General features: G+C 31.2%; 1 protein-coding gene across 1 annotated transcript; it reads right to left on the bottom strand.

Annotated features, from left to right (window-relative positions):
- Positions 1-6321: 6321 nt before the first annotated feature.
- On the bottom strand, positions 6322-9912 carry LOC117906369 (probable protein phosphatase 2C 2). Its single transcript, XM_034819362.1, has 5 exons — positions 9191-9912; positions 8426-8608; positions 8020-8190; positions 7760-7939; positions 6322-6694 (listed from the first exon to the last, which is right to left on the bottom strand). Exons 1-5 carry the CDS (start codon positions 9710-9712, stop codon positions 6539-6541), a joined length of 1212 nt encoding a protein of 403 aa, XP_034675253.1. The 5' UTR covers positions 9713-9912; the 3' UTR covers positions 6322-6538.
- Between the last annotated feature and the right edge of the window lie 1956 nt (positions 9913-11868).

The following is an 11868-nucleotide window of genomic DNA, read 5'->3' as shown; positions in this document are numbered from 1 at the left end:
AAATTATTTAATTAGTTTAATTAACATGAACTACTATATATGGAATATTAAATATGTTCAATTTTTATGATTATCATGATTTAGTTTCATATCCAATTATGATTAATTTTTAATTTAGTAAATTTTTCATAGATTAGATTTAGATTCAAAAATTAACTTAGCTAAATTATTTAATTAGTTTAATTAACATGAACTACTATATATGGAATATTAAATATGTTCAATTTTTATGATTATCATGATTTAGTTTCATATCCAATTATGATTAATTTTTAATTTAGTAAATTTTTCATAGAATTAGATTTAGATTCAAAAAATTAACTTAGCTAAATTATTTAATTAGTTTAATTAAATATATGGAATATCAACTATGTTCATTCTTTATCATTATTTTGTACATTTCTCATATATTTAAATTTAAATATTGACTTGATTTTTGTTTACATTGAAATCACATTCAAGTGTATTTTTATTGCAATAGATTTAGCATGGCTAGTGAAGGTGGTTCTGCCCTGCTAGGGCGAGATCCGACTTGGAAGTATTGTTTACCAATTGAGGGTAACCGAAATGGAACAATTTGTAATTTCTGTGGGTTGGTGATGAAAAGTGGAGGCATCACGCGATTCAAGTTCCATTTAATGCATAACGACCCGCATAACAACACCAAAAAGTGTCCGAGAGTGCCGCCCGAAGTGAAAGAAGAGATACGATTCCTAGTGCATGACAAAACAAAAGCAAAAGCAAAGAAAAATGCTGATGTTGAAGACATTCGTGCTCAATTACGTGGCACAATAGGGACTCATCATACACATTTGGTAGACGAAGATGATGATGAAGATGTTGAGAATGAAGATGTGTATATGTATCCGACAGATATGCACCCAGATGAGCGGGATGCATATCGATCTGCAATTCGTGCCTCAAAAGCATCAGAATGGGAACGTGAACAATATGAGAATATTGTAGGAAGCAAACGCAAAATGGGGGAGTCTTCACAGTCTACTGGATTACCGTCGATGATGCGAAAATCACATAGTATGCGACATTCGCAACAATCACCCCCTATTGCCCCTTTGCTTTACAAGTCTTCTGCAGCAAAACAAAAAAATATCAAAGATATATTCAAGGGTGGTGCAATTAAAGAAACGATGAGACGCTTAATTAGCAAATTCTTCATTTATGAGAGCGTCGCACCCGCAAAAGCAAAGTCTCATCACTTCAAGAATATGATTATTGGTGCACAACAAGCTGGTAATTACTAATTTTTGAAATGTTATATTGTGCTATACTTTTAGTAAATATAGTCTTTTGTGACATGTTTTACATATTTTTTTTATATGAAGTACAGGAATGGGAATCGAACCTCCATCTCCATTTGACATAAAGAACAAGTACTTGGAAATGGAGTACAGAGAAATGGAAGCTTATGTGAACCAACAAAGAGATAAATGGAAGACATATGGGTGCACAATAATGTCAGATAGATGGACAGGGCCCACGAAATTAAGTATTATTAATTTCATAGTTTATTCTAAAGGGAGCACGGTCTTCCTTAAGTCAGTTGATGCATCGAACTATATCAAAGACCACAAGTATATATACGACCTATTGAAGACTGTTATCAAAGAAGTCGGTAAAGAAAATGTGGTCCAAATTGTCACAGATAATGGGTCGGCGTTCATGAAAGCAGGGAAACAATTGATGAAGAAGTATAACTTATACTGGACTCCGTGTGCGGCGCACTGCATCGACTTAATCTTTGAAGACATTGGTAAAAGACCCAGTGTTATCGAGGTGATAAACAATGCTCGCAAGATAACTAACTTCATTTACAATCATGGTTGGTTACTAGCACAAATGAGACTGTATTATGGTGGAGACATTGTTCGACCAGGAGCTACAAGGTTTGCTACCAATTATATTGCTCTTGACAGTCTTCTTAAAAAAATGGTCGATTTGAAAAAATTGTTTATGAGTGATGATTGGGCACAACACAAGCTGAGTCGAACAAAACATGGACGAGAGTTGGAGCAATTATTGTTTGACCATGCGTATTGGGACAGAATGACAAATATAGTTTCATTATATGAGCCATTATGCGTGGTGCTTCGACTTATGGATTCTGAAGTTGTTCCCACAATGCCATTTGTGTATGAGCTTATGCATGTGATGAAAAAGAACCTTACGCATCAAGGAGCTGGAGATTGGATGTTCAAAATAATACAAGATCGTTGGGAGAAAACACTAAAACATCCACTTCATGCAGCAGGTACTTAAGTACTATATATCTTTATAAGTTTTTACTCTGTATTTAATTTTGTTTAAAAAAATACTAACTCTACTTAATTTTATTGTAGCATACTTCTTGAATCCAAGATTTCAATATAGACGTGGAGTTGGTAATGATCCGGAACTACTTCAAGCGGTCCATGATGTTTTTGCAAAATTAGATCCAACTACTGAATCACTTGGTCAATTTGGAAATGAGGTAAATAAAAAACTGTTATTTGTCTATAAAACAATAATTTCATTCATCAATTTATTTGAATGTTTACTAACAAATATGATATTAACAAATTAAATGTTGAATACATAGTTTGTGCTTTTTCGAGATGCAAAAAGAGGATTCGGTGATCGAGCGGCAATTGCAGCAAGGTCAACCATGGTGCCCGGTGAGTCTTTATAGGAAAAATTGATTATCATTATTGTAAATTCACCACATAAGTATTTATATGATTATCAAATTGGTTGCAGCTGAATGGTGGTTTATGTATGGGAATCAAACACCTACATTGAGAAAGTTAGCCATCAAAGTTCTCTCACAAACTGCGTCATCTACTGCCTGTGAGAGAAATTGGAGCACGTTTGCTCTCATCCACACAAAGCAACGAAATCGTTTGGCTTACTCTCGATTGGAGCAATTAGTTTTTTGTTACTATAATATGAGGCTAAAGTTACGCGATATGGAGGCAGAAAATGATCGAGTTGCTGAAAAAAATTATCTTGATCTTCTTGACATTTCAGCCGAAGTGGGTGAAGAAGAAGATAATCAGTTGTTCCAATGGGTGAGGCCTATACACTTGGATGACGAAGTTGGAAATCCCGATCCACGAATTGCCGCTCATGCTCGAGAATTTGGAGTTAATGTTGAACGTGTGTTGTCTGAAGAAGTTCACTTTGAAAGTTTTAGCAAAGATACTGATGATTCCCACCAAGAGATTGACTCCACAAGTGCTGGCCATAGTAGTAGACCTAGTGGTGCAGGTACTTCTGCTTCTGGTTACGATGGTTCAAGAGGTGGAACTGATGATGGAGGTGATAATGCGGGAGGAGATATTAATGAACGTCAACATAGTCAATATCCAGTCAGCCAATTCACCTGTGAAAATACTTTCACACACTACACACAGGATGAAGACCATGGCTCTAGAAGAGCTGGTCCAGGCATAGGAGCTATTGGGAAGCCTAATAGAGGAAGAGAACGAATGATGGAACCATATAATGAGGAGTTACTTTCAGGGAGTTTTGAATCTATGAGTATAGGAACTCAATTTAGTGACTCCTCGAATGAGGCTAATGTCTACCCTCCTCATGTGATGAGTTATGGTCAACCTTCAAGTTCAACAGATGAAGAGTATGGTATGTCACGTTATTCACCTTCTAGACAAATGCCTTACCAAGTTCCATATCAGATGGAAGGAGGATTGGGCATTAATACATGGGTGAACTTTGAGTATCCTATCCATGTAGAGGCAGTGGGCAGGACTCAAGAGATATATGCATGGCATGTTAGAATTTTTAACCAATATTATCGAGGCTCATTGAGTTGGTACCAATATTGTCTCCAACAGCAAGACGGCATTCCTTCATCTATCAATCCCATTGAACCACATCGATCCTCATTTTGGTCTAAAGGGACATTGTAATGTAATGTGTACAAATTATTGCTATTTAATGAAATAAAGTATTTTATGTGACTTTATAATGAGAACAATTACAAAATTAACATTTCTTATAAATCGACATGATATAATTACATTTAATATCGCAAATTATATGATATGTATATCAAATTTTTCTACAAAACAACTTTAAAATGTCTATTATACTTCTAATTATATTATTATGAAGTTTTCTTTATATTTCCATGAGTTTTTAACAATTTTAAGCCTACCGATATTTTTTTCCAAAATATCCGCCGATATATCTCTGATATATCCGTAAAATCGAAGTACCGATATATCCGTGATTACCGATATTTTCTTCCATGACTATATCTAACCAATCAAACATGATCTTATAGTAAAAAGTATCAAAGTTTCAAAACTACCCTTTTTAGTCTTATTTCTTCCTACCCCGACTACATTTTTCTTCTTCGTCTTCTTCTTTTTTTAAAAAATTTGACATGGCAATCTAAAAAGCTTTATTTTTATCCTTAAACTTTGACATACTAAAACCAACATAATTTTTCTTTTTTCCTTTATATATATAATAAGTCATGATAACAAATTTAATATAAAAATAAATGCATAATGAATAAATTTAAAGGTTTAGGATATAAGATTTCCTATATTTTTATTAAATAAATATTTATTTACTTTATAAATCTTATTATATTGTCATATTATTTTATTATTTTTATTTTAAAAAATTAAAATTTCTAACTTGGTTATGGTTTTAACTTTTTTCTTTGTTAAAATGTTTGATATTTTAAATTTTATAAAATAAAATTTTGGAAAAGAGAGTATTAATCTCTTAATAAAAAAAGTATCGTATTTAAAAAGATTGTTGTGCCAAAAGGGTAGTAACCTCTTGTGTTAAAGTGTTTATACAGTAGTATCCTTCTTTAAAGTGTTTATTAAAGTAACCCCAAATGGGTATTTATACTATTCTTCATTAGACTTAAGTGGCTTGAGCGTAGTAGAGGCTTGGGTCACTTAATTTAACCTAAATTAAATTTTAATTGATTAATTAAACTCATAAGGTCATTTAATTAGTCAATAAGTTCAATCCAAAGATTTTGTTTACTAACTCATAAGCAATATTGTGTAATTACTAAAATGTCTTTATACGCATAGATGAACCAAAAGCTAATCCAATCCCAATAAATCCTGCTAATAAAATATATGAGCTCAAGTAGGAACTACTAACACTCATATGATGGTATTAACTCAAGAATTCAATTCTAAAGTTGATTCAACATTTATAAAGAATCAATTGCATTTCAATATTCTATACAAATAATAACGAGACACTAAGTGCTTAGGCGTATAACCTATTATATATTATGTGAAGTCTTCTCATGAACCAATGTTCAAAATCTATTGAGATGAATGTGATTAGCCTCTTAAGACTAACTTTACTATTCTTGAATTACAAATCTTCTTATTATGTAATCAATTGACATATCTTAGTTATCTAATAGTTTATATAAAGTTTCCACTTAAGGAACTACTATAATCATAATTTACATAAACACACCTCCTTAAAATCACTAAAACAGACACTTTGTCTCAATTTCTTGAGATATCATGGTGCCTTCAATGAGAATATCTTTTTCTACCCACTTCCATTGATAGCAACCAATTCATAAGAAATATATGATCACTTGAAGATCTTACCTATAGGTTAAAATCACTACTAACTTGGACACAAGCTTAATATTTTCTTAAAGTTAAGACAACACAATGAAGCAGTCTATTGAGGTCATGATTACTTGATAGTTTTTAAGTCATGACTCACCATAAGCCTTGTTCAATATGTAATCATAAACACTAATGCACTCACTATGAAAAACTCATTTCGATAGTCAAAACTAGTCATCATTCCACTGAGAAAGTGGTGAACTACAACCTCTAATGAGTTACCTAGACTCATGAACCAATTGTGAACAAGTCATCTATTAATAAGGAACGCGTGAGTTAAATCTTCTTTTATCACGCATAATATAAAAAGTGTAGACCAAAATACTTATAAGGTATAATGCATGAAATGATAATAGATACAAGTAAAGTACAAACTTTATAAATAAATTCCAAAGTAAACTAAGTGAGTGTTCTAACTAGCACAACTTTACATGGAGGGTAATTTCAATATCCCATATTACTTAGGGGAAAAAAAATTAACAATATATATTTAAGAATTCTAGTGAACTCCTTTTAACTAGGTAGATGTGATTTAAAGTCACATAGTTCATTAGACTCAAAACAAATAATATTTACATAGAAGGAATAAAAAAAAAAGCAAAATCCGAGTAATGCATATTTTGTATTATTAATTTCATACATGAACCCATTGAAGAATAAATGAAGACAATACCCATAAGATTTAAATAAATAAATAAATAAATAAACAAATAAATCATTAAGTTTAAACCAAATCAAAGTGTACAAAAAATTATTCTATCCCATATGCCTATCTCCCTGCATTATTCTAAATTCTATATCCCTCTAACCATTTTCTAATATTCATCCTTTCTTAAAGGATGAGGAGTTCATCTACAGAGGGTAAATGAGGAAGAAATTATGAAAAAACGCGATCAATTTCCAAGTTTAATGAATCTTTGAAGGTTGATCATCATGACTGTAATATCATCCTTGTTGCCTCTGTTAGTAGATAAATCTACAAGCTTTTTGCAAGACTGTAATGGATTTTTCTCTCTTAGAACCAAATCTACTGCCTCTTGATCATTCACCTGGTTAAACAAAAACAATAATTATAATGTTAATCAATTTTGTAAGGCAAAAAGAAAAAAGAAAAAAAAAATCAAATCTTTAAAAAATAACTAAATCACAAGGAGATTATTCAATTATGAGCATTCATCACAAGGCCTAAACATTGGTTTAATTGAACAAATATTCATGGGTCATGTTTGAGCCTTAATGGTTCGAGTTCTTACTTCTTCATCCATGCCTAAACCCTAAAATGATTTAGGGTTCTGAAATTGAAATTTGGAAGTCTAAAATATTTTCTCATATTAATCTTCAATTTCAAATGATATAAGTGATAAAAATCAAAATGAGCTCGATGATACACAAATTTGCTTGAAATTATAAGTAGGATGACCTTTTGTTTTTGGGACCACATTGAAAAGACTTAAAATTCAATTCCAACAAATACACACAAGCCATAATTGAGCCTTCATAGTCCGTTGTCCAATTATAAAAAAAATAAAAATATATTATACATTTTTAAAATCAAAGTTTAAAGATGTAAACTATTATGATACCTACAAATATAGAAAAATCAATTTTTAATTGTTTGAGTCCTTTCTTCTTCATCCATACCCAAACCCTAAAACGATTTAGGGTTTTGAAATTGAAGTTTGGAAGTTTAAACTATTTTGTCGACTTAATCTTCAATTTCAAGTGATATAAGTAATAAAAATCAAAATGAACTTGATAATGATACACAAATTTGCTTGAAATTCTAAGCAAGATGATCTTTTGTTTTTAGGACCACATTCAAAAGGCTTAAAATTCAATTCCAACAAATACTCACAAGTCATAATCGAGCATTTATCATTCCTTGTCCAATTTAAAAAAACATTAAACGCTTTCAAAATTAAAGTTCAAAGACGTAAACTATTATGATACTTGCAAATATGGAATCATCAATTTTTAATGTTTCAATAAACAAACATAACATATGAATATTCTTAATTTTATAAAATGTGACGTTATATGTAGCTAAGTCTACTAAAAAGGCAAATAAAAAACGATTCAAAAGATGTAATGTTGTCTTTTAAGGGTGTACTAACCTTATCCCACAATCCATCAGAAGCCATGATCAAAAACTTGCAATCCGATGTCAAATGAAGTTTCTTAATCTCTGGTTCAGAAATGATCCATTCTTTCAAATGCAGGTCTCCGATAGCCCTAGAAACCGCAAGCAATCCTTGAACCCTCCAAACTCCATTGTTACAATGTACATAGCCACCCTGCAACAATGAACTTAGCCAATGTAGGGGAAAGGGAAAAGCACTAGTTTCATGAACAAAATTGAAGAAGATATACTCACAGAATTCTCAATCCGAGATCGTTCGTCTTCCCTACAAAGACGATGATCGTTCGTCAAGGGCTCCGCGACGCCATTCCTACTCAAAACTACCCTACAATCACCAACATTTGCTGCATGCAACTCTCCATCCTTCAACAGCACACTTGCAGCACAAGCCCCACTGCTCACATCCTGCAAATCAACATCTTCTATAACTAAACAACATAAGGCTCAGACCATGATGCTGATACCTCTAGTCCAAACCATGGTGATGAATTCTAGATTTCTATGTATATATACATGAATAGTGTAAAAGCCTGTACAGAGCCATTTTTTCTTTCAATAGACCAAGTCAAAACAACTTAGTTTTTTCAAAAGGGTGGTTGAAACTTTCAAAGGCATTATCTGCGCCAGGTGAATTACTTACCTTACTAAGAAACCCCTCATCTGTGACTAGGTAGCCTCCGTGGATGGCTTGTTGTAGTTGATTATCACCATGTTTTGAATCCTCAATATTTTCAAGGGCTTTCACAATGTTTTTTCCTAAATTTTCTGCAACATAATCGACTGCAGCCCGCCCTCCATGCCCATCAATCACAGTGAAAAATGCCTGGTCATGGAAACATCTAAGCAAAGTTCAAATATAATCATCCATTAATAAATCTGAGAAAAAAAAAACTTAATAAACCCTTAAAAAAAAAAAGAATAAAATCCATAAAATAAAATAAAATTTAAATCTCCAAAATGAAAAATAATAAGTCTTTTTTTACAATTATTTTGAGAAATATCATGTCATGTCATTTAAATTTTTCAATATGGTGAGAAAAATTATTGCTCTTTTTAGTAAGTGTTTTGAAAACAATTTTAAAAAATAGTTCTTGAGAACCGTTTTCAAAAATTGTTTTATAATATTTTGTAAAACAAAAATTTTAGAAAACTTAAAATACTCTTACTCAATTTTTTATATTTTTAAATATGTTATATTATATTTAAAATAGTTTTCAAAAACAAATAAAAACAACTGAAAACACTAAAAACATTATGTTTATACTTTTAACAACATAAATTTATTTTTTGTTTTCATTCTTGAAGAAGACAAAATTGTTTTAAAAAACACTCAGCAAACAAGCCATTTAACTCCTTTTCATCAATTATTTGTGGTATATGGGGCAGAGATTTAGAATAAAAGTACCTGTTGGGGGTCCCCTTGGATGTCAACCATGACTCCATATCCATCTTCCATGACCTCCCTCTTCCCCTTCTTGCTAGCCAAACAGTAGTCTCTCCCTTCCTCCTCAATCTCCTTCTCCTCCAACCTCCCACCCCTTTCACAAAACTGATCAAAACCCGGACAGAACTCGGGCACAACGATCCTAGCAGGCCTCTTCCTCACCTTCACAGAGCCCTTCTTAACCTCCCCCTCCTCCTGCACCCCACAACCTAGGCTGATTTTCTGCATGATATCAGTGCTTTCATGCAAGCCCTTCTCCCCTCTCCGCCTCTTGCTCGGAAAACCAGTCTCATGAGAACACTCTTCCGCCACCAAACACTCGCCTAAACGGTCGATGAAACTTCTGGAAGCCCACGAGGGAGAGGGACAAGGGGGAGAGTTGAGGCTCAGGGCCATGGAAATGACCCTGAAGAGACCTTGAAGAAAGTACCAAACAAGAGAAAAGATAGAGAAAGCCCAGAGCAAGTCCTGGACAACAACCATAGTTGGCTATAAGCTATGTGCTTTTTGTGGTATTATCTCATGTAGGCGGTGCGTCGATGCGAAGTATTGGACTTTGGGGATGGTTCATACAACAAAAATCAGGTAAAAAAAGACTTAAAAAGGAGTGGAAATTGATGAAAAGCGCATGGGGAATGACGGGTCAAAGGGGAAATGTGGGAGAAACAGATACGAAAGTGGGGGTGTAAAAGAGAGGAGAGAGGAGAGAGATGGAGGTCGGGTTTGAAAGCTTCAATGCCAAGGAAATGGTCACAGGAAAACGCGGATAGGGTGTCTGGCTTTTTGACTTTATGCTCACGGATGGGGGCCATTTGACGGTTGTTTGGACCATGAGAAAATTGGGTTAATTCTTGGGCATTTTTTGGAGGAATAAATACCACACTTATCCATTTTTATTTTTATTTTTGGTTTTGATCTTATTACTATATGTTAATGAAAATAAAATATAATTAAAATTTAAAATATTTAATCAAATATAATGAAAATTAATCAAACTTTTATGAATTTTCAAATTATTTAATCAAGAAATGAATTTAAAATAATATATAAAAATAATTTATTTATTTTAATTTTAATTTTATTTTCCTTCACTCTTTTTTTTTTCTCTAAATTTTTTAGAAACCAAATATAACCTTATTTTTATTTGATAAATAAAAATGGAAAAATTATGCTTACTAATAATATTTCAAGAATTAATTTTAAAAATACCTTAGAGAATGGATATTTTTAGAAAGGCGTAGCTCCTCCTTACAAAGCATTTATTTATACCATTTCTATAAATTTTGGATGAATTTAGATGAAAAGAAAAAATGTTAATTTTAAAATTAATAAAGATATTTAAAAAAAATTATGGATTTTTCTTCCTCCAACTAAACAAACCTTTAATTATTAACTCATTTTACTTTGTTGCAATTATATTTTTTTATCAATTTATGTACAATAAATTTAAAAAATACAAATTTTGCCTATTAAATAAAATTTCTTTTTTTAAATACTTTATTTCTTTAAATATAACGAATTTTTATTTAATTAAAAATGTGAAGGCAATTATATTTTTTTTATCAATTTATGTACAATAAATTAAAATATATATAAATTTTACCTATTAATAAAAAAAATTCTTTAAATACTTTTTTTCTTTAAATATAACAATTTTTTTATTTAATTAAATTTTTTAAAAATGTAATTTTCAAACATACCATAATAATAATTATTACTATTTTTTCCTTACTCTTTCTATTGATGAATGCACTTATTAGAAGTCAAATTCAAAACCATTGATAAAAGAAATGGAAATTCTCTTATTGATTAGTCTTCTAGCATTTAATTTTATAGTCCAATTTGTGATTTCTAGAAAATGGAAGGTTGCATGTGACTATGTCTACTAGCTAAAATAACTTAATTTTTCTAGATGAGTTAAGTGGTTGTTTTCTCATGTACCAAACAATGACTAAAGTTTATTTATTTATCATTTAAATTATTCTCAACAATCAAATGGGTATTTTTTTAATAGAATAATTTATTTATTTATTTATTTGCAATTTTTTCAATTAATTATTATGATACTAGCATGAAGATGTCAAAAATGGGTAAGAGAAAGGGCATTGGAAATGACCTAAGATTTGGGGAATGAAACAAATAAAAAGACTATTCAAAGAGAATGAAGAAGATGTCAATCCCTTGCTTTCCTTTTTTGGCTCATCCTACGTTATCTACTTGGGTATTCTATGCAAATTTAAATTTGACTCTTTGATTGCAAAGAGTTAATTTTGCATATTAATTGTTTTTATGAATAAATTTTGGGTCTTTTTTTGACATAAAAAGTCACTTTTTGATACCGTAAGAGTTGGGTTGAGAATGATTATCATCAAGGGTTCATTTCATTCACCCTTTCAGGTTTTTCTTATATACAACTAATACTTACGGATTTGAAATTTCATTGGATAGCATCTACTCATTCTCATTTGAAATTTCAAAATGAGGGAGATATTTGATAAAAAATTTCAAATCTACAAAGAGACTATTTGTGGTATTTGTTTTTGGATTGAATATAAAAAATTAAAATATTTGGTATTTCCTATTTAACTAAACTGAATTTATTGATGATACGATGGTTAATATCAAAATATTATTTTTAG

This window comes from Vitis riparia, chromosome 18 (assembly GCF_004353265.1).
Source record: "Vitis riparia cultivar Riparia Gloire de Montpellier isolate 1030 chromosome 18, EGFV_Vit.rip_1.0, whole genome shotgun sequence".
NCBI classification, from domain to species: Eukaryota; Viridiplantae; Streptophyta; class Magnoliopsida; order Vitales; family Vitaceae; genus Vitis; species Vitis riparia.
Note: the sequence above shows the minus strand (reverse complement) of the source record. Positions and strands in the feature narration are given on the sequence as shown.

Bases quoted from the DNA above. Each gene is read 5' to 3' on its own strand.
- LOC117906369 (XM_034819362.1), bottom strand. From the start codon at position 9,712: ATGGTTGTTGTCCAGGACTTGCTCTGGGCTTTCTCTATCTTTTCTCTT. The intron at 7,940-8,019 runs GTGAGTATATCT...TCATTGTTGCAG, and splicing joins GATCTCGGATTGAGAATTCT to GGTGGCTATGTACATTGTAA. The intron at 6,695-7,759 runs GTTAGTACACCC...TTGTTTAACCAG, and splicing joins CTGATGGATTGTGGGATAAG to GTGAATGATCAAGAGGCAGT.